At 40.4% G+C, this 23,097-nt stretch overlaps 1 protein-coding gene across 9 annotated transcripts in view; it reads left to right on the top strand.

The window, feature by feature from the left end:
- Positions 1-5,012: 5,012 nt before the first annotated feature.
- Positions 5,013-23,097, top strand: part of LSM14A (LSM14A mRNA processing body assembly factor) — a 70,307-nt gene continuing 52,222 nt past the window's right edge. For 4 of the 9 annotated variants that reach the window (XR_012327959.1, XM_019940976.3, XM_004310676.4 and 1 more), the window contains exon 1: positions 5,015-5,335. Coding sequence is in view for 8 of the 9 variants with exons in the window: in XM_019940976.3 (XP_019796535.1) it covers positions 5,215-5,335 (121 nt within the window). In the remaining variant the exon portion in view is untranslated. Of the gene's footprint in view, positions 5,336-23,097 lie in introns of all 9 variants that reach the window. The other 5 variants (XM_019940974.3, XM_073795764.1, XM_019940975.3 and 2 more) reach the window with 4 other exon arrangements.

Here is a 23,097-nt window from a genome sequence, read left to right on the forward strand (position 1 = left end):
CTCTCCCGTTGCAGAGCACAGGCTCCGGACGCGCAGGCTCAACGGCCATGGCTCACGGGCCTAGCCGCTCCGCGGCATGTGGCATCTTCCCGGACCGGGTCACGAACCTGTGTCCCCTACATTGGCAGGCGGACTCTCAACCACTGCGCCACCAGGGAAGCCCTTGTTTTTCTTTTTCAATAAATCTGTTTATTTATTTAGGCTGCGTTGGGTCTTTGTTTCAGCACGAGGGCTTTCTCTGGTTGCGCGAGCGGGGGCTACTCTTTGTTGCGGTGCGCAGGCTTCCCTTATTGCAGAGCACAGGCTCTAGGCGTGCAGGCTTCAGTAGCTGTGGCGCACGGGCTTAGTCGCTCCGCGGCATGGGGGATCTTCCCAGACCAGGGCTCGAACCCGTGTCTCCTGCATTGGCAGGCAGATTCTTCACCACTGCGCCACTAGGGAAGCCCAATTTACTGGTTTTTAGAATCTTCGTAATGTAGTGTAACAATCACCACTATCTAATTCCAGACATTTTCATCACCTGAAAGAGAAATCCTGCACCCATTAGCAGTCACTCCCCATTCCTACTCCCCAGCCATACCCCTCAGCCCCTGGTAACCACTAATCTACTAATCTATTCTGAACATTTCATATCAATGGAATCATACAATATGTGTCTTTCCTGCTGATTTCTTTCACTTAGTGTAACATTTTTAAGGTACATCCATGTTGTAGCATGTACCAGTACTTCATTTCTTTTTACGGCTAAATAATATCCCATTCCATAGATATACTATATTTTGTTTATCCATTCATCAGTTAATGGATATTTGGGTTGTTTCCACTATATTATAAATAATGCTGCTATAAACATCTATGCACAAGTTTTTTGTGGGGACATTATTTTCAATTATTGTGGGTATATACCTAGGAATGGAACAGTTGTGTAACATGGTAACTCTATGTTTGACTTTTTGAGGAACTGTCAAACTATTTTCCAAACAGCCTGCACTATTTTACATTTTACATTCCCATCAGCAATGTATGAGGGTTCCAATTTTTCCACATCCTTACTAACACATGTTCTTGACCATCTTTTTCATTACTAGCCATCCTAGTAGGTATGAAGTGGCATCTCATTGTGGTTTTGATTTGCATTTCCCTAATAATTAATGATGTTAAGCATCTTTTTTGGTGCTTCTTTGGCCATTTGTATATCTTCTTTGGAGAAAAGTCTATACAAATCCCTCACACATTTTTTTTAATTTATTTTTTTAATTGAAGTATAGCAGATTTACAATGTGTCAATTTCTGCTGTACAGCAAAGTGGTTCAGCTATACATATATATATACATTCTTTTTTATATTCTTTTCCATTATGGTTTACACATTTTTTAATTGGGCAACTTAATTTGTGTTTTTTAATTTAATGTTTTAATTTCTTTTAGTTTTAAGAATTCTTTATATCAATATATTCTTTATATATTCTGAATCTCTTATCAGATCTATGATTTGCAAATAGTCTCTCCCATTCTGTGAGTTGTCTCTTCACTTTCTTGATAATGTCCTTTGAAGCACAGAAGTTTTTAATTTTTACGAAATCTAAGTTAACTATTTTTTCTTTGGTTGTTTGAGCTTTTTGTGGCATAGCCAAGAAACTACTGCCTAATCCAGGTCAAGAAGATTTACCCCAATGTTTTCTTCTAAGAGCTTTATAATTTTAGCTCTTACATTTAGGTCTTTGATCTATTCTGAGCTAATTTTTATCTATACTGTGAGGGTGACTTTGAATCTTGCCTGTCAAGAGGAGATGGAATAGAGAGTCTTTCGTATCAAACAGGAGATGAAAGAATGGTTAGAAGTGGGAGAGTGATACATATGTTCTGATAAGCAATGAATTCAGTGTGGCCAGAGCCTAAGACATGCAGAGAGTATGTTGGGAGTTACAGTGAATAACTGTGGCCACACCAAAAGACGGTGAGTGGCAGGAGTCTATTTCCCCCATATTCTCCATCAGCCACACCCCAGCCTCACCAAGCAAACACAAATGTAAAAAAAAAAAAAAACAACAGTGTACCAGCTAGAAACATAGCTTTGGACAAGCCTCCCATCCTTTTCATTTCCTCTTTCAACTTGATTGCCTCTCCTTAAGCCCTCCAATGTATAAATTCTAGAGTTTCTATTGCTGAAAACATTCAATGGAGAAGGAGTTTTGTTTGTTTGTTTCTGTAGGCTACCAGAAATCACTGATGGTCTTAAGCAGGGGAGCAACATGAGATTTCGGTTTTCAGAAGCAATGGTAGTGAAAGTTGTCACCTTCTCAACCTTTTTCTAGCACCTAAGTTAGAGATTCACATGCATAATACACTATGGACTACCACACTGATCAGCTGCATTTATGCACAGTTCCTGGTGCCCTAGGGTGCAGGAAACTATGAATTGAAAAACATAAACTGGAATCACCAAGACTGGTGATTGATTACATGTAGCCAGATAAGGACTCTGGTTTCAAGACTGGACACCTGAGTGAGTCCTGGGGCCAGTGATAGGGCCAGGGAGCATGGATAAAGGGCAGGTTTATTTTTGGGATGGAGGGGAGTAGATGCAGATAATTTTGAACATGTTGAATTGGAAGTGCCTGAGGGACACCCAAGCAACTGCATCTAGTAAGTACGTAGTTAGTGCGACCCTGGAAATCAGGAGATCTGGCGTGAAGATGTAAATTTGGGAATCAGCTTATATATGGAACAGCATGAGCTCACTGAAGAAGCATGAGAAGATAAGCTGGGTTCCAGGCCTGGAAGGGGGAGGAAAGAACAGAAATAAGAGTTCAACTCCCTGGCAGGGACTTTGTACTGAAGCAGGTATCTCACAGCCTTCCTTTGACGCTATTGTGCACCAGACCCAACACAGCCTCTAGTCTTCTCTCCTGCTTCCCTCTCTTTATTGCCAGGCTTCTCACCATTTGTTTGCTCAGCTCACCAGACATCCTGCCTGTGCTCTGCCTTTATCCAACTTCATCCAATTTACTGAAAAGCTCCTCTGTTCCAGGCTCTGTACTAGGTTCTGATCATATAGCAGTGACCAAAGTCACATCCCTGTCTCAAAACGTTTACATTCTAGTGAAGGAGAAAGACACAAATAATTAGAGATATTGGAGGGAGATATGAAGAAAAAGCAAGCAGAGTAAGGGTATGTAAAGTGATGACGGTGGTATTATTTCATCTTTTTTTTTTTTTGGCCACACCATGCAGCATATGGGATCATGCAGGATCTTAGTTCCACAGCCAGGGATCAAACCCATGCCCCCTGCAGTGGAAGTGCAGAGTCTAACCACTGGACCGCCACGGAAGTCCTAGGTGGTATTATTTTAAACAAAACAGTAAGGAAAGTCATCTCTAGAGGTGACACTTGAGTAGAGATCTGAATAAAGTGGGAAAGTTCTGGGTGAAAAAGGAGTGGCTAGAACAGAATGGTGAAGTGAGGTAACAAGGGACTAAATCATGTACGTCCTTATAGGCCAAAGTAAGGAGTCTGGCTTTCATTTTGTGTGATATGAGATCACTGGGGAGAGGAGTATTGAATAGAGGAGGGATATGATCTGACTTAGATTTTTTAACAAGATCCCTCTGGCTGCTGTGTTGAGAATAAACTATTGGGGACACGGGCAAAGGTAGAAGGACCTTTTAGGAGGCTACTGCAATAATTCTGGCCAGAGTAAGGGTGGCTTATTGTAGGGTAGGGGTGAAGATGGTGAGAAGTGCTCAGATTCAGGATATATTCTGTATGTGAAATGAACATGATTTTGCAGTCAGAACAGATGTGGGCGTGAACAGTTGAGTGGAAAGGTTGGGTTTACAGGGGAAATCGGGATTATGGCTTCGGACACACAAAGTTGCCAATTAGCGACATTCAACTGGAGATGCTGATGCTGAAGAGGCTGTGGACGTCCCCTGCCGTATAAGTAAACATAAGGATTTTACAGCTATCAAGCCGTCAGTCACAGTAGCCACCCCCAACTGTGCACCCTGAGGGGGTTCAGGACGGAGAAAAACAGTTTACTAACCCTAGATAGTTAAGGTGCATATCAAAAGAATGATTTCAATGAGCCCAGACTCTTACACCTTCCCGTACATAGAAAGGTGGTAAATTCATTAACTTGAGATGTCTGGTTTTTCTTCAGTTAAGAGTAATCTTTTGATGTTAGGCTACCTGGGTTGTTATTTTGTTTTCGTTTTTTCAAAAACTCCTATATATCCTGGCTCCTCCCTTACCTCTTCCCAGTAGGCCCTCAGAGCTATCTGAGAGGCTGTCTCCAGGCTTAAATCCTCAGCAAAATCCCGAAATAAAACACAATTCTCAACCTTTAGGTTGTGCTTTTTTTTTTTTAGTTAACAAGGCTATGGCTTATATGAATCCAGAGTTCACAGGACTGAACAAAACTGCAGACAAACACTTGGGATTGGTCTGTGTGCAATGGCATTGAAAGCAATGAGCCTGGATGAGGCAATCTGAAAGTGCTGGACAGAATCCCACCTCCAGGCGCAGCGAAGGGGAGAAGAGGGGAGACTCGCTGGGTAACATGCTGTAATGGGGCCATGAGGGTTCCATGAGGGGCGCAGCTGCCTCAAACACGAAGTGCCCGGGTCTTAAAGAGGCTCACCAGGAGCTTAGAGGCGGGTTGGAAACTTTCCAGGTAGAGGGATCCTCTTTTGCAATGACACCGGCCTCAGGACAAGATACAATGGGTCTGGAAATGGCGGAGGCCGCAGCTGAGGTCAAGAGGATCGCGCGCGCCGCCACCCCAGCCCACAGTGTCCTCGCGTCCCGAGGAACTTGGCCTCTCCGTGAATCTCCTCTCAGGCCGCGCGGGCACGGTAGCAACAGATCAGATCAAGCGGCGAAGCTAGAATTACCGAGGCTGCCAAGGCGTCCGAAGCCGCCCACAGCCGGCCGATTCTCGCGAGAGCGCGGCCTCCCCGGCCCAGCATGCCTCGCGCCGCCGCCGCTGGTGCTGCCGCCGCAGCCGCCGCCGCCGCAGCCGCCGCTGCAGCCGCCGCGCCGCGGCTTGAGGGCGGGAGGCTGGGGGAGGGTAGCGGAGCCGGCGCTGCCGCCATGTTGGGTCTGAGGCGGCTGCTGTAGGCGCCTACGGAGCAAGCGGGCGTGCTGAGCGGCCACAGCGGCGCGGGATCTGCCTCTCTGCGAGCGGCCGGGAGCGGCGGCGGCGGCGGCGCCATGAGCGGGGGCACCCCTTACATCGGCAGCAAGATTAGCCTTATCTCCAAGGCGGAGATCCGCTACGAGGGCATCCTCTACACTATCGACACCGAGAACTCTACCGTAGCTCTCGCCAAAGGTACGCCGGGGCGGGTGCTCGGGGTTGCGCCCGGCTCTCGGCCCGCGACCTCCTCGCTCCCTCCCTACTCCCTCCGCCGTCCTCCCGAGCGGGGCCGCCCCCTTCCCTCCTTCCGGGCCCAGGCGTCGCGGGCTGGGCCGGGCCGCGGCCTTCCCCGGGCTCCCAGGCTTCTGCCCCAAGGTCCGCGCCTTCAATCCGGGTACTAAGGACCGGGAGCTGGGCGGGCACGGCGGCCCTGAAGTCCGAGAACGGGCCGAAGAACACGGAGATACGCGTCTTCCAACTCCGAAATTCGGTCTTAGCATCAAACAAAGCCTGAGTAGTCAAAGAATTTTTCCTCCTAGTCTTAGTTTAAAGTGCTGATTTGTTGATTCTCCGGCACCCATTTTCTCGCGTTCTTAATTTCAATTCGCTGCATATCCCTCAGGTGAACTGTAAGTGATGTGCCCAAACTTTGCATTTCCTCTGCGACGCAGACGGTCTCGAAATGCCATTGGTACCATGGAGCAGATCACATCCCGCTTGTCTCCTGTGTGGTATTTACCTGTTAGACCGGAATCCTTCTCCAAACCTGTTGTGCAACCATCTCTTTAAAAATGTTTGTTGCTCTCGTTTCGGCCTTGTTTCTGGAAGCTCGGGGGGAAGAAGTGTTCAAGCTTTTTCCGGGACCCTTGTTCACAAGACAGATCTGAGTGGTCAGTGGGCGCTGACCGAACCCCGTGCAGGCTCCCTGGGACAGAGTTCTGGGGTCGGGGAGGAAGCTGTTCTCCCCCAAATATTTAGCATCGCCACAGTCTTCTGGGTTTTGTTTCCGTTTACACGTCTGGGCTTTAGCTCCGCCGGGAAACCAGGAAGAAAATAAACTTTAGCTCCTGATCTTGAAAGAAACCTCACAAGTTTTTGGAACACTTAGGAGAGGGAAGCAAGATAACTAAGGTATTGATAATTTTCGCAGCACATGGTAGAGTTATAGAATGAATAGCATGGTAAGGAGAGAGGTACGGCGATAGGAAAAAAATTTTCTAAATCTATTTTTTTTAAAAAGATTAATTTTTGACCAAGGAGAGTCATTTCGCGGTATCACGCAAGTATTTAGTGACTTTTTTTTTGGATTCTCTGGTACATCCTTTTTAATAGCACTCGTGTTGGGACAAATCTTATATTTGGGTAGGGAGCCTTAAATTATTTTATCTTAATTTTCTTTCCTCTCCCCTCCCACCGACCCCCCCCCCGCGTGCATATTTAGCTGTATAATGTTTTAATTTTTATGATTTTGTAAAATTGTGGAAGAGGTCCTCTACAGTTCTTGGTGAGAGCCACATACAAGCTGAAAACAGTATTTCTCTTTAAAGTGGTTTAATAGCTTTTTAAAAAGGCATTGTTTTACCTAATCTGAATTTTAAGGTGTCTTGCCAGTTCCTTCACTCCTCACAAAGAAAAAAATCTGTACATTGTAAAGATTGCTAATGTATTCATTTCAGTCTTTAAAAAAAATCTGTATACTCTTTTATGCAAGAACCTAAAAAGTCTGTATTTTAATAACGATCCACATTTTTACAAATTATCCTTTCAACAGCTTCTAGGGTCAGTGAATGTTTTGTTAGTCTGTAATAGTTAAACTCATATGCAAAACATAATTTGTCTTTTTTATCATGACTTGATAAATATGTTATATAAGTACAGCAATGAAAATATTTTTTTAATCATTGAATTTATGTCTCTACTTATGGCTTTGATATTTAACCCCACATACATAATATATTCTTTTTTCTTAAGAAATCTTGAGTTATTTAATGTGTAACAGAGGTTTGGGAATTTGTGTTTGCAAAAAATTGGAGTTATCAAATCTTGATATTATTCTACCTAGCGGTATCTAATCTAAAACTACTTTATAACTGTCCAGTCAACAACCGGGCACTTATTTCAAATTTCAAAATTAGAAGTGGGGTGTTTGGTCTTAAAATTTTAGAATTTACATGACTTATTGAGTAATTTGATATCTGAAATTCCACCTTTTTCAAAATTTGGATGAAGAGTGGCAGTATAACAGATTGAAGCCAGAAGTTTATTCATGGATTTTAGAATACAGTGTGTATTTGGATTTAGAGATCCTTGTTAACTCTTTTTAAGCTATGGAGTGAGTTAATCTCTTTAACATTCTTAGAATTCTTTTTAGGATGTTAATTTTTTTTCCTCTCTAGGGAGCTTTTTTTTTTTTTATTGTGAAATATAACCACACATGTTGAAAAGATAAGTAGATAAACAAAGATCTTTAAACAAAGATCCTTGTAACTACCATCCAGGGTAAGACAGGCATTGTCAACATCCCACAAGCCTTCCACCCCCTGCATCTTCCCATCAAACTACTGCCCTCTTAAGCTAGATATAAATGTTATTCTGACATTCATAGTTTTATCACTTAAGTTTACATCTCTGAATGATAGAGTTTTGTCCGTGTTTGAACTTTATATAAATGGAATCATCTTGTATATATTTATTTTGGCTTTTGTTGGGAGATAGTATTCCATCATGCATATGATATGTTTATTTCTGCAGTTGTTTTGGATATTCTGCAGTTGTTTAAATTGTTTACAGTTTTTGGCAATTATGAACAATGCCTTTGTGAACGTTTGTGTTTGAGTTTACTGATGCATGTTTACGTAATTTTCTTTATGGTGTATACTTTGAATTGCAGGATCATGGGGATTGTGTGTCTTTATTAGATAATGACAAACAGTTTTCCAAAGTAGTTGTTTACTAGTTTTTATTTCAATTATTAGTACAGTATATGAAAGTTATAGTTGTTCCACATCCTTCAACAATAATATTTAGTATAAGGTATTTTATGTTTTCGTTCTATCCAATCTGGTGGGTATGTATTTGTACCTGGTTTTAATCTCCCTGATTACTAATGAGGTGAACACCTTTTCATATCTTGGTCATTTGGATTTCATCTTTTCGTGAAGTGCCTTTGAAATCTTTTGCCCATTTTCCTATTGAATTGCATGTTTTTTTCTAGAGTTCAATATTTAGAATATGAATCCTTTGCTGGATGTATCTGTTACAAGTATCTTTTCCCATTTAATGGTTTCTTTTGGTGAATAGAAGTTCTTTTAATGTAGACATGTTTATCACTCTTTTCCATTATGGCTAGTGTTTCTTTTCCTTTTTTTTTAAAGGAGTTTTTCCCTATCCCAAGTCATGGAGTTAGTTTGATTATCTTTTCAAAACTTTTTTATTTTGCCTTTTCGCATTTAGGTCTATAATACGCCTGTAATTAATTTTGTATATGTTGTGAGGTATTTAAATCTTAAATTTAGTAAGGGCATCACTTGGCTTATATGATCCAGATTATAATTTAGATTCTTTACTTGGATGTTACTTACAATTTAAATCCATCTGGAACTATAAAATAGTCCTGAAATTTTGGACTATTTCTGCTTGATGTAGTATGTAATTAGGGTGACCATATGGCCTGGTTTGCCCTCGTGGAAAGTCCTTGTTTGTGCCTGTTATTCTGGCATAATGGTTAAAACATCCCTTTTCTCTCTTGAAAATGTTGCAGTTTGGATAATAAATTGTATGGTCACACTGTATATAATCAAAAGTCCAGTCCCAGAGGTACTGCTGAATGGGTGATGTCTTTTATTTTCTGCTAGAGATTTCACAGACTAGCTCTAGTTCTATAAAGTGAAATTGAGGTAAGTTTGATGAACTTTAATACTCAGTCTTCTAAATCAATGTCAGGAAGTTTTAAAGGCAACCTAGAAAGACTTTAATGTAGGTCTAAGTATGTTAGTAGATAACCTGGGCTGTAGTTTGTTTCTTATAGTCTTTGTCATAGCTCTGCGTTTTTTTTCTTCCTAATACTGATCATGACCTACACATAATCATCTTTGTTTATTTGCATGTGTTTATTGTCTCCACCTTCGCTCCCCACGTAGAGTCTGAGCTCCTGGGATGAATGAATATTTATTAAATGAATGAATAAATGGAAGTTAATTAGCATTTTAGTTTATTAATCTTATGGAAGTCTCTTGGGGATATCTCCAAATTCCATGTTCACAATTGTATCTCTCTTTAAAATTAAAATACATAGGTATGTTCCCTCCCCCAACAGTAAGAAATTTTGGAGAATAGGGATATAAGAGGAAAAAATCTTATGACATGATTCAAATGACATTGTTGGGGAGACAGAGTTTCACCTTATGACTCAAGCTCAATTATAGTTTTCATTTAAAATTTAAGAGAAGAATCAGTTCAGGACATTTGAGGGAATTGCAAAGTGATGACATGCATCAATAGTTTGTGGGATACTTCCAATTGTATTTGCACCTGTGTTTGTGAATATGACGCCCAGACACATACTAGATCCTGGATACTAAGAGATTTCGCACAGAATGGAAGCTTCGTGAAGGCAGAGAGTTTTGTCTCATTCATTGCTCTATCCTCAGTACCTGGAATAGTGCCTGGCACATAGCAGACCCTTGGTAAATATTTGAATAAATGAAAAGGATACTTGTAGTTATTGAAGGTTTCTAATTATGGGAATCTCAAAGTTGGAGGAAGTTTACATTTCCTATAAGCATTATATACATAGATTTTAAAAGTATTTAAATAAAATTAAATGAAATTCTTATGTAACATATATTTAGTTAGCTGTACCTGGTTAATATACCCCTCAAGTGAAAACCAGGTTGCCACTGAATTAGGAAAAGAGACTTTGTGAAGAAGAATGATTATATAAGCCAGCTGCTTTTAAAATGATTTGTTTTTAAAATCAAGTGACTGGTGGAGGAATATAAAAGTGGGTAAATTGGCAATGGATTATTTCCTTACTCATCTGCTAAGTCTTGCCCATTGGCATAGCTTACCTACTTCTTGACTGTTGATTAGCCACATAGTCATAAACTTCAGAGAGTGGGAGAGTTTTGTATGATGGATGAAATGCCTGTGAAGTGCTCTATTGATTTCTTGCATTCTCGCATGAGTTGGAGATCCAAATCTAGCAATTCACAAAATCACTACCTAGAACAGCAAAGATCCAGTGAAACTTAATGCTGCGATTTCTTTTGGTCGTCCTATTTAGTGAGGTTGCCAGAACTTGGAGCCTTGGAAACAGTTTGTTGTTGTTGCATACATAGTCCGCAGAAATTCTTGGTAATTCTGGGAGTCTCGGGTCAAGTGCCAAAAACTAACTGTACATTTTCCAGTGGAGTAAAATAAGCCATGACTTTCTGAATCAGAAGTAAAGAAAACAACGTAAAGCCTGAAGAAAATAATAGTAGAAGGAAGGAAATATTAAGAGTAAAGAGATCTTACCTGTGCATGACACATAGCAAGAATTTTATATTTAACTCAGTGCCAAAGTAATAATAGCAGTAACTGTAGATAGTTTAACTTGAATTTATTACTCCATGATAGAAGGTGTTTTCTATAGAAACAATTTACCTTTTATTTTCTCTATGATGCTTTAAAGTAATACTTCAGTTAGCCATTTTAAAAACTGGATATCCTTGAAGTACGTTTTTTTAATGGATAAAGTGTGAGTTAGTCTGTAAAATATTTTATTCACAAGGATTTTATTCTAGTTTTGTGAGGTGTTCGTTTCTGAAAGAAAATGTGACCCAAAAGGCCAGTTGGAATACTTAGTAGCTCTTTGACCTTGGACAAGTAATTTAACGTTAGCTTTAACTTCCATCTTTTAAATAAGGATAATAACGCCCATCTTTCAGAGTCATTCTCAGAATTAAATGAGATAATATCAAAAGTTAACTGTTGGGCTTCCCTGGTGGCGCAGTGGTTGAGAGTCCGCCTGCTGATGCAGGGGACACGGGTTCGTGCCCCGGTCTGGGAATATCCCACATGCCGCAGAGCGGCTGGGCCCGTGAGCCATGGCCACTGAGCCTGCGCGTCCGGAGCCTGTGAGGCCACAGCAGTGAGAGGCCCGCATACCGCAAAAAAAAAAAAAAAAAAAAAGTTAACTGTTTTATTGTAGGTGCTTAACAGAGAGTAGCTATCTCAGTGTTATTTCCAACCACTGTCTCCATCTTTGTCTAGGTACCCCAACTCCATCAGTCATTCAGATCTATTGTAGTCTATAGTCTGTTGATCTTACTACCTTTCACTGCCCCACACTCCCCTCATAACTTTACTTCCTGCTTTAATTCCACAAGGAGTTGTTACAGTCAGTACAGAGCATATACTGTCAATCCCCCTTTTCCTCCCACTTTCTTGTACAAGTGTCAACACAGACATGCTGGCCAATTTCACTGTACGTTTATGTTCACTAAGCCCAGCGGTCATGGCTACTTCCCATATATATATACTGTATTTCCATAGTCCATTCGTTCCATTTTTCTGCATGACTATTCCATTCCATTGTTGGAAACATTCCATTGTTTTCCTCAGACTTCCACCACCTCTTCCCCCATCTTCACTTTCAGCCTGTGAACCTTGCTTCCTATTTAATTGAGAAGAGAACAGCAAACAGAAGAGAATTTTTATCAACTCATCCCACATGTACCTCGTTACCTGCATCTGCCCCAAACCTCTCCTTTTCTCTGGTCAATATAGATAAACTGTTCTCTCTAAGGCCACCCTTCCACTTGTGCAAGATTTCATCCCTTCTTGATGATTCAAAGACATCGCTCTAGCAGTTCTCTACTCTCTCTCTCCTATGTATTCAGTTTTTCTTTTTCTACCAGATCCTTCCTGTCTACTCACAGATATGCTGTTATTTCACCCATCTTAAAAACAGCAACAACAAAAAAGCACTACTCTTAATGCAGTTCTTCTTTGTTATCTACTGCCCCATTTCTCCCCTTCCCTTTGCACCAGAACTCCTTGAAGGAGTTGTCTACATTAAGGTTACCAGACTTCCATGTTGCTAAATTCAGTGGTTGGTTCCTATTCTCAGTCTACTTGACTGATCAGCAATATATGGCACAATTGATCTCTTCTTGTAACAGTTTTTTCACTTGATGTTATTCTAGTTTTCTCTAATACCTCACTGGTTGCATCTCAGTCTCCTTTGCTGATTCTTCAACTCCTAAACCTCCAAATGTTGGAGCATGCCAGGGCTTAGTTCGTAACTTCACTCTCTCGTTCTCTCTCTCCTCTCTCTTTTTTCTTTTCTGTTGTTTACAAGTTATTTCCTTATTTTATCATCTGCACTCTTCTCTTGATGACTCTTCTCTTCATGACTTCAAATACTATCTATAGATTACTGTTATTTCCAACCTGTACCCCTCCTCTGAACTCCTGACTTGTATATCCATCTGCCTCCTTAACATCTCCACCTGGAAGGATGTCTACTAGGCATCTCCCATTCAGCATGTCCCAAACCTGTTTCTCCATCTAATCGAATGACAACTTATTCTTTTAGTTGGTAAGATCAAAAACCTTTGAGTCATCCTTAATTTCTCTGCCTCTCACAGCTCATACGTGTTTCTGATCCTGTCAGCTCTAATTTCAAAATATATGCAGAATTTTACTTCTTACGACCTCTACCGCTTTACTCTGTTCCATTATCTCTCACCAGTCTATTCAGAGACATTCAGGGATTCCTGTTTCTTGTTTACAAGTTGACCTCTTAGTTGACTCTCTTTCTCCCCTAGTATTGCAGGGCAGGGGTGGGGGGATGTGTGGGTGGAAAATTTTCTTAGTGAACCTATCTTTTTGTTGATTACTTGATTGGCTGGCTATATTTTGAAGTTATTGGAATGTTGTGTTCTCACATGCTGGTGTTGCTGATGCCAGTCTGATTCTCAGTCACTTTTCTCTCTGGAAGCTTTATTCTTGAGTTAAGAAACGTTGCCACACTGGCATGTTTTTTTCCTGAGTGGTTCTCTGTGGATCTTGTAAATCTTGAAAAAACAATCTTTTTTTTTTTAAATTGGGGTATAGTTGTTTTACAATGCTGTGTTAGTTTCTACTGTACAGTGAAGTGGAGTTCCCTGTGCTATACAGCAGGTTCTTATTATCTATTTTATACATATTAGTGTATGTATGTCAATCCCAATCTCCCAATTCATCCCACCCCTCCAACTGCCGCTTTTCCCCCTTGGTGTCCATACATTTGTTCTCTACATCTGTGTCTCTATTTCTGCCTTGCAAAGCGGTTCATCTGTACCATAATAAATTTACTCTCTCTGTCTGACTCTCAGATTAGTTTTTCTTCCACCCTGGTGTTTTTTGTTTTGTTTTTTAATTCCTATTGGATACATTTATTTTTAATTAATTAATTTGCTCTTAGAAATATTTTTATATCTCTGTCTGTGGGTTATATGTTTGGAAGATTAAAATAGAAAAACCAACCACAAGGAAGAATGCCCAACAAAGCAAGCTTAGAGAGTCAAGATTAAATTTAGACTGCAGATTGGACATGCTTCTACTTTTTCTTCCTGTTTATAAGTCCTACTAAAACTACATGAGAAGGCCTTTTTTTAAAGACATAAACCCATAAAGGACAAAGTAGATTTGGAAAGGAGACAACAGCCACAAAATTTTGGAGGCTGAAAACAAATGGATGAGTTTAAATGTCTTCTTAGCAGTACTTAGAAAGCTGCAGCCTAAGTGGGCAGTGGGTAAAGCCACGAAGTAAACCTGATTTGCACCCAAACTCCTAAAAGTCTCAGGAATTGGCATCATTATGTGCAATGGAAACAAGGACTATAGTAATTAGGTAAGATAGAGGTAAAAACTGGAAGATTAACTTGAAATTTGTTTCAACAGTGGTCAGATTTCCAAAGCCCCTTTTGCATTTTACACAACTGGATAGCCATTCCTTTCCAACCCTGGTGCTCTCTGGTGAGGGTAAACTAGAGGTTCTGGAGAAACCTTAGCACATATGGGAGCAGAGATACCTACCACACTAAAGACAGCATGGAGCACATGGGGCATAAGGGAAGCTTGTATCTGCCTGGTGCTTATTATATCCATTCAAGAGAATTACTGAGCGCCTACTATGACTATATGTTAAACACTATGCTAGGTGCTAGTAAACAAAAGAGAGCAACAGAGACAAGGTTCTTGAGGACCCAGCAGCTAAGTTAGGGCCTGACAGATAGTCACAATTAGCCACATGAAGAGGATATCTAGGAAGAAGTGTCCAATCCTTGGTCACAGGGAGTTTGCAGTCTGTCAGGGAAGTGAACAGAGACAACTACAACACAAAGTCCAAGACTTATCCTTACCCACAACACCTTGCAACTCACCTAAGGTAGGACCACACTAGTTGTCATTTAGGTCTTCAGATCAGTCAAGTTCCTTCAGATTTGTGGCCTTTTCACAAGGTTCTCTTGACTGGAATGTTCTTCCTTCTTACATGGCTGTTGAAGAAATGGAACAAAGCAACAGATTGATAATGAAATCACAAACGAAAGAGAAGGACTAACCGCTCTGGAAGGCTCAAGTCCCAAGGAAAATGTGTCAGATGACAGATTCAAGCACTCCGTCCCCTTTTATTTTGCTTCTTTCCACTGCTACATTTACCTTTGTTTATTCCGTTTGTCATTTGAATGACATGCGAACAAGTCTGAGTTTTCTTGGTGGATCTTAAGGAGCCACGGAAAGTTTTTGGCCAATAAAGTGATGTGTCAGAGTCCAGGTTTAGGAAGTTTATGCTGACAGCATTGTGCAAAAATTGGGGGTGAGGGACAATATGAGCGGACAATATTGAGTTCGGTTGGAATATTTTAAGAGTTTGGGAAAGAAGAAATACAGACCTAAACTAGTTAAAATAGAGAAGAAAGAGCAGATACATGAGAAATTAGGAGAATGGATTGGCCTTTAAAGAATTGAACAAGGAACAGGGAGGAATCGAATGGTGGTACCTATAATGGTTCCTATTGACCAAAATTGGGAATGGATCAGGAGGGAATCAGGTTTATACTCCTAGATTCTGCTTCAGTATCACCACCCCTGCAAAGCCTTCCTTGATTACCCTAGTCAGGAAGTGTTCATTGCATCTTCTGTGTTCGTGTTTTACCTTCTATTTTCTTTTTGTGCTTATCAAGCTTTTCTTATCTTTCATTACTAGACCTCAGCATCTTTCCCCCCCCCCTTGTGTCCCTTGTGCATAGCAAATTAACTGTTGATCACATAAAGAATTATTATTTCTGAAAATTCTCCTCGGTCAGAAAATGTGTGGTTGAACTTGACATTTAATAGGAAAAGACAGTATGATAAATTAAGACAGTATTGAGAATATTTTATTCTCTCAGATTAGTAATAATAAGTATAAACAAATTTTCTTTTGCCATCCTGTGCTTTATAGAAATGTTTCAGGATCTACAATTTCAAAGAGGTCCTTATTTATGTGTTTTGCATTATTACTGTTGTTTTGCATCACCATCTAAATTTTCAAATTGCTTTCTGGTTTTACAATTCTCTCTTCATGGCACTCTTTCTAAATTCTTATTCTCACTAGTCGTTATTCCCTTGAGCTCAGTCTGAAATTCTCATGGTTGAGCAAAGATATGTCTGAGTAAATCTGCATGTATTAGTAATCCAACAGGAGGAAGCAAGTGAAGTTGCAAGTAAGACTGAGCAAGGTCTCAAACCTATAATCGTGGAAGATGACATTGGGTTAAAAGAAATGTATGGATCTTACTTCCCCCAAGACTGCAAGGAAGAGGGGAGAAGATGAGTGAAGATAATGAAATGTATTAATGAAAAAGACAAGACCATTTGGAGTCTTTTTAGTCAAACAGGAGTTTACTTTTAGAATTAAGTGATAAGGAGTTGGTTTTAAGAATATGTTTGAAAAGGTGAGAGGAAAGTCATCTGGGCTGTGAACTCTGTTATCTTAGAGTCACCAGTGACTGGCATGTGACAGCGCTGAGGAGATTGAGAATATTGCGGAGAGGTCAGTAGTAATGTCTCTATTAGGGATGACAAGTATATAGTGGGTACAGGAAGAGATTACAGAGGCTGGGGACAGATGTTTTTATTCAGCGCAGTAATATTCCCTAATAGAAGGAAAGTAGTGTGAAGAATGGACCAAAGGAGAAAGTGCAGGTGTGCAGAAGGCGGAGGTTTGTGGTGACAGGCTGTGGTATGATTCAAAGTCCAGGCCTGTGGAATCTTATTTTTTAAAGCTCCCCGCCCAAGTAAAAAAAATCCAGAGCCTGCTTACTACTGTCCTGCTGTCAGGGTCTGTGTAGGGTAGTACATTTTGGAGTGATAGCTTGATGAGTGAAGATATTTTAATATTTAAATAATTAAACCTTGTATTAAACCCTTATATAACAGCTATTCCAAATATATAGTATCTCAAATAGTTTCAGCAAAAGTTTATATATGATACTGGATTTGCACCAAGCACTGTACTTAAGGATAAATATTGGATATTGGATTTGCACCAAGAACTGTACTTAAGGATAAATATCAGAAGGAGAAAAAAAAATACCAAGTGCAGCTTTTAAATCCATGTGCTGTTTTTTCTGTTTGCCCATCCGATTGATGTCCAGCTATTTCTTTTTGCTGTAAATAGTCATTTTCCCATTTTATTCTAAGTAGGTTTATTGTGTAACTTAATTCAATTCCTTTGGTATTAAACAGTGCTCAGCAATTTTGGAAATAGCTTACTTAGTAGCTTTTTCCACTGTAGAATTTATTCAAGAAATATTCAAAATCAAAACTACCTTGAGGTATCACCTCACACCAGTCAGAACGGCCATCATCAAAAAACTACAAACAATAAATGCTGGAGAGGGTGTGGAGAACAGGGAACCCTCCTGCACTGTTGGTGGGAATGCAAATTGATACAGCCACTATGGAGAACAGTATGGAGGTTCCTTAAACTAATAATAGAACTACCATACAAACCAGCAATCCCAGTACTGGGCATATACCCTGAGAAAACCATAATTCAAAAAGAGTCATGTACAACAATGTTCATTGCAGCTCTATTTACAATAGCCAGGACATGGAAGCAACCTAAGTGTCCATCGACAGATGAATGGCTAAAGAAGATGTGGCACATATATACAATGGAATATTACTCAGCCACAAAAAGAAACAAAATTGAGTTATTTGTAGTGAGGTGGATGGACCTAGAGTCTGTCCTACAGAGTGAAGTAAGTCAGAAAGAGAAAAACAAATACCGTATGCTAACACATATATATGGAATCTAAAAAAAAAAAAAAAAAAGTTATGAAGAACCTAGGGGCAGGATGGGAATAAAGACGGCAGACATAGAGAATGGACTTGAGGACACGGGGCGGGGGGGAAGGGTAAGCTGGGAGGAAGTGAGAGAGTGTCATTGATATATATACACTACCAAATGTAAAATAGATAGCTAGTGGGAAGCAGCTGCATAGCACAGGGAGATCAGCTAGGTGCTTTGTGTCCACCTAGAGGGGTGGGATAGGGAGGATGGGAGGGAGACGCAAGAGGGAGATTTGGGAATATATGTACACATATAGCCGATTCACTTTGTTATGCAGCAGAAACTAACACACCATTGTAAAGCAATTATACTCCAATAAAGATGTTTAAAAAAAAAAGAAATATTCAAATGTCAGCAATATGTAGGGCACTGTGTTAGATACTGTGGTAGTTAACAAAGATACAGATCTTTGTCCTGAAGATCTTTCACTTTTAGAAGAGGTAGGTATATCCAATGGTAGAATACTGTGTGATTTTTAGAGGAAGAATGTGTTACTTCCATCTGGGAATATCACTGGTGGAGTTGTGTGATGGCTAGTGTTGTGTCAATTTGGCTGGGCCACAGTGCCCAGATATTTGGTCAAATATTCTGGACCTTTCTGAAGGTGTTTTTTTAACCAGATTAATATTTAAATTACTGGACTTTAAAGTAAAGCATATTTACTCTCCATGATGTGGGACGTGGGTGGGCCTCATCCAGTCAAGTTGAAGGCCCTAATAGAACAAAGACTGACCTCCTCTGAGCAAGAAGGAATTCTGCCAGCAGACCACCTTTGGACTCAAACACAACTCTTCTCCAGGTCTCCAGCCTGCTGGCCTACTCTGCACATTTGGGATTTTCACATGAGCCCAATCTCTTAAAACAAATCTCTCTGTGTCTGTGTGTGTATACGTGCATCCTGTTGGTTCTGTTTCTCTGGAGAACCATGAGGAATACAAGTAGTATCCAAGCTGAAATTTGGGATAGGTCAGATGTGGGGAGGAGTTTTGGTAGAGGATGGAAAACCTGCTCCGTGTATGGAGAATAATGAGCTTGGTTGGAACTTAAGTTTGGGTAAGTGTCTGGGACCAGGTCTTACAACTGATACTTGACAGGAGTTTTAACTTTAAGACTACATCAGGGGAATTCCCTGGTGGTGCAGTAGTTAAGAATCCGCGTGCCAATGCAGGGAACACGGGTTCGAGCCCTGATCTGGGGAGATCGCACATGCCGCGGAGCAACTAAGCCCATGTGCCACAGCTGCTGAGCGTGCGCTCTAGAGCCCGTGAGCCACAACTACTGAAGCCCATGTGCCTAGAGCCCGTGCTCTGCAACAAGAGAAGCCACCACAGTGAGAAACCCATGCACTGCAACAAAGAGTAGCCCCTGCTCACCGCAACTAGAGAAAGCCTGCGCGCAGCAATGAAGACCTAACGCAGCAAAAAATAAATTAATTAATTAATTAAAAAATAATATATATTTTTTAAAACGACACTATAAATGTTATTCTAGATTTCCATTTGAACTTAGCCTTAGTTTCGCAACTAACTTTTGGACATTTCTTGAATGATTCAACCTTTTGTTTATTGCTCTCCCATTTTAGTATTCAACAGACTTATTTTTCTTCTTCATCAGTCAGTATTAGAGCCTAATTTATAATTTTTAGTTTGTGTCCAAAAGTTAAGCCTTGGGACTTCCCTGGTGGTCCAGTGGTTAAGACTGCGCCTTCCATTGCAGGGGGTGTAGGTTCAATCCCTGGTCAGGGAGCTAAGATCCCACATGCCTCAGGGGGGCTGAAAATCCAAAACATAAAGCAGAAGCAATATTGTAACAAATTCAGTAAAGACTTAAAAAAAAAAAAGTTAAGGCTTTTGGAAAATATTAATGTTATTTTGAGGATGGTAACCATACTTGACTATGGACATATTTATCATTTAAACTTAGAAAGCTTTGGTATTTTATAATGGACGTATTGTATTGGGAATTTGGTGACTATAGCTCTTCCCTGTAGTCATGTACTATGACTATGGGTATGGGTGTTAATATACTGTTAACCAGGTTTGACAGTGTGATATTTGAGCTTGCCTTGATTTAGAGATAGAGATATTTTAGATAAATGATTTTGCCAGAACTTTGACCCTATCTCTTTTTTTAAAAAAGAGTATCATGGTATACATTTTTATTGATAAATCTTTGCTATTTGTAGCCAGAGTGGGGAATTGATTATATTCTTTTAAGACTAATAGAAAAAAAAGTATTTTCCCTACTTCCCCCTGTTTTGAACACTGGCCTAAAATTTGGGCTTTTCTAGTTTGGGGAATAAGAAAAACTAGAATACTTATTAAAGCAAGGTAACAACATGATGAAGTTGAGAATATAGAGGACAACCACGCCTAGTTTTAACATTCTCATCCAACTATTATTATCATTTTGTGTATTCTCTTACCAGCTATATTTGAGGGATGTGTGTGTGTGTGGTTTTTTGTTTTTGTTTTTGTTTTGTCTCACCGTGTGGCATGTGGGATCTTAGTTTCCGTACCAGGAAGACCAGGGCTTGAACCCGTGCCCCCTGCAGTGGAAGTACAGAATCTTAACCACTGGACTGCCAGTGAAGTCCCGGTGTATGTTATTGATGTGAAATTCATATAACATACAATTAACCATTATAAAGTGTATGATTCAGTGGCATTTAGTTTAGTCACAGTGTTGTGTAACCGCTACCTCTCCTTAATTTCAAAACTTTTTCATCACCTTGGGAAAATACCCCTTACCCATTAAGTAATTCCCTCCCCATTTCCCCGCCTTTCCTCAATAACCACTAATCTGCTTTCTGTCTCTCTGGCTTTTCCCATTCTGGATATATTATATAAAAGGGATTGTATAATAGGTGACTTTTGTGTCTATCTTCTTTCACTTCGCATAATGCTTTGGAGCTTCTTTCTAGCTGTAACATGTATCAGCATTTTGTTTTTTTTGTTTTTTTTTTTTGCGGTACACGGGCCTCTCACTACCGTGGCCTCTCCCGCTGCGGAGCACAGGCTCCGAACGCGCAGGCTCAGCGGCCATGGCTCACGGGCCCAGCCGCCCCGCGGCATGTGGGATCCTTCTGGACCAGGGCACGAACCCGTGTCCCTGTGTCCCCTGCATCAGCAGGCGTACTCCCAACCACTGCGCCACCAGGGAAGCCCTGTATCAGCATTTTGTTCCTTTTTATGGCTGGATAATACTCGTTTGTGTGTATGTGTGTGTGTGTGTGTTGTGTGTGTGTGTGTGTGTAAAAAACACAGTTTGTTCATCTGTTGATGGGCATTTGGGTAGTTTCCAACTTTTGACTATTATGAATAATACTACTTGAAACATTCATTTCTGTGTGGACATAGGTTTTTTATATATGAGTGAAATTGCTGAGTCATTTGGTTATTATATGTTTAGTTTTTTGAGGAACCACCAAGCTATTTTCCACAGCAGCTGCACCATTTCACATTTCTACCAGCAGTGTGCAAGGGTTCCTATTTCTCCACATCCTCGTCAATATTTGTTATTTTCTGATTTTATTACTAAAGCCATCCTGGTAGTTGTGAAGTGGTGTTTCATGTTGGTTTTGATTTGCATTTCCATAATGACTTATGATATTAAACATCTTTTCATGATCTTGTTGGCTATTTGTATATCTTCTTTTGAGAAGTGTCTCCAAGTTTTTGCTCATTTTTAATTGGATTGTTTGTCTTTAACAATTTGTTGAGTTCTTTATATATTCTACATATTAAACGCTTATATATGACTTACAAACATTTCTCTTATTTCATAGCTTGTCTTTTAATATTCTTAATACTGTTTAAGAAGGGGTTTAATTTTTATGAAGGGTTTAATTTTTATGAAGTCCAATTCATCTGTCTTTTTCTTCTGTCGCTGTTGCTTTTAGTGTCAAATCTAAGAATCCGTTGTCAAATTCAGGGTCATAAAGATTGCTCCTATGTTCTCTTAATATTTTTATAGTTTTGGCTCTTATATTTAGGTCACTGACCCACTAAAAGAAAAATTCTGTGTTTCTCTTCCATTCTAGCTTCCAAATTGTGTGTGGGGGGGGTTCCCACATCAATCAATTCTGCAACTCCTTGGGCACCAACTGGGTGTCCTACAATTTAACTCAATTCTGACACTGTCTATCTGAAGTTAGTGTCAGATACCACAGGTTAAGGGCTCAGTTCCATAAGACTTCCCCCCACCCACTCCCCACAGCAGTCTCAAGGCCCAGCTTGTGACCTGTATTTTTAACCAACTGGTTATAAATTGGGGGTTGCCACAACCCCTTCCTTGGTTTGATCATTTTCTAGAACAGCACACAGAACTCAGGAAAACAGTTTACTTGTTAGATTACTGGTTTATTATAAAAGGATACAACTCAGGAACAGTCGGATGAAAGAGATGTAGAGGGTAAAATGTGGGAAGTGATGCCGAGCTTCCGTGCCTTCTGTAGGCACATCACCCTCCCAGCACCTCCACATCTTTACCAACCAGGGAGCTCTCCAAACCCCATAGTTTACAGATTTTTATGGAGGCTTCATCACATAGGCGTGATCAATTATTAACTCAATCTCAAGTCCCTCTCCCTCCTTAGAGGGTAGGAGGTGAGGCTGAAAGTTTCAAGCTCCTTATCATAGCTTCATCTTTCTGATGTCCAGCCCCCTTCCTGAAGCTATCCAGGAGTTCACCAAGAGTCTCCTCATTAGAGCAAAAGATGCTCTGATATCACCCAGGAAATGCCAAGAGATTTAGGAGCTCTATGTCAGAAGCCAAGGTCAAAGACCAAACATTAGAGCAAAAGATGCTCTTAGTACCTTTATCTCTTAGGAGATTACAGAAGTTTTAGGCACTCTGGCCAGGAGCTAGAGATAAAGACATATATATATATATGTGTGTGTGTATTTCTTATGATATCTTAATATCACACCCACTTAGGGATAATTTTTGTATATGGAGTAAGGTACGATTTCACCCTCATTCTTTCACATTTATCTAGTTGTCCCAGAACTTTTTTATTATTTTTTTATTATTATTATTTTTTTTATTATTTTTTTTGCTGTACACGGGCCTTTCACTGTTGTGGCCTCTCCCGTTGAGGAGCACAGGCTCCGGACGCGCAGGCTCAACAGCCATGGCTCACGGGCCCAGCCACTCCGCGGCATGTGGGATCTTCCCGGACTGGGGCACGAACCCATGTCCTCTGCATCGTCAGGCGGACTCTCAACCACTGCGCCACCAGGGAAGCCCAGAACATTTTTTGAAGAGACTGTTCTATTATCCCTGTTGAACAGTCTTGGACCCTTGTCTAAAATTAATTGGTCATAGATATTTGGGTTTATTTCTGGACTCTGTATTCCATCCCATAAATCTATATGTCTGTCATTATGCCAATACCACACTATTTTGACTACTGTAGCTTTGTAGTAGATCTTGAAATCAGGAAGTATGAGTCCTCCAATGTTTTCAAAATTCTTTTGTCTATTCAGGCTCCCTTGAAGTTCCATATAAATTTGAGAGTTAGCTTTTCCATTTCTGGGGGAAGGGGGAAGGCCATTGTAATTTTGATAGAGACTGCACTGAATCT

Source organism: Tursiops truncatus, chromosome 19, assembly GCF_011762595.2.
Source record: "Tursiops truncatus isolate mTurTru1 chromosome 19, mTurTru1.mat.Y, whole genome shotgun sequence".
NCBI lineage: Eukaryota > Metazoa > Chordata > Mammalia > Artiodactyla > Delphinidae > Tursiops > Tursiops truncatus.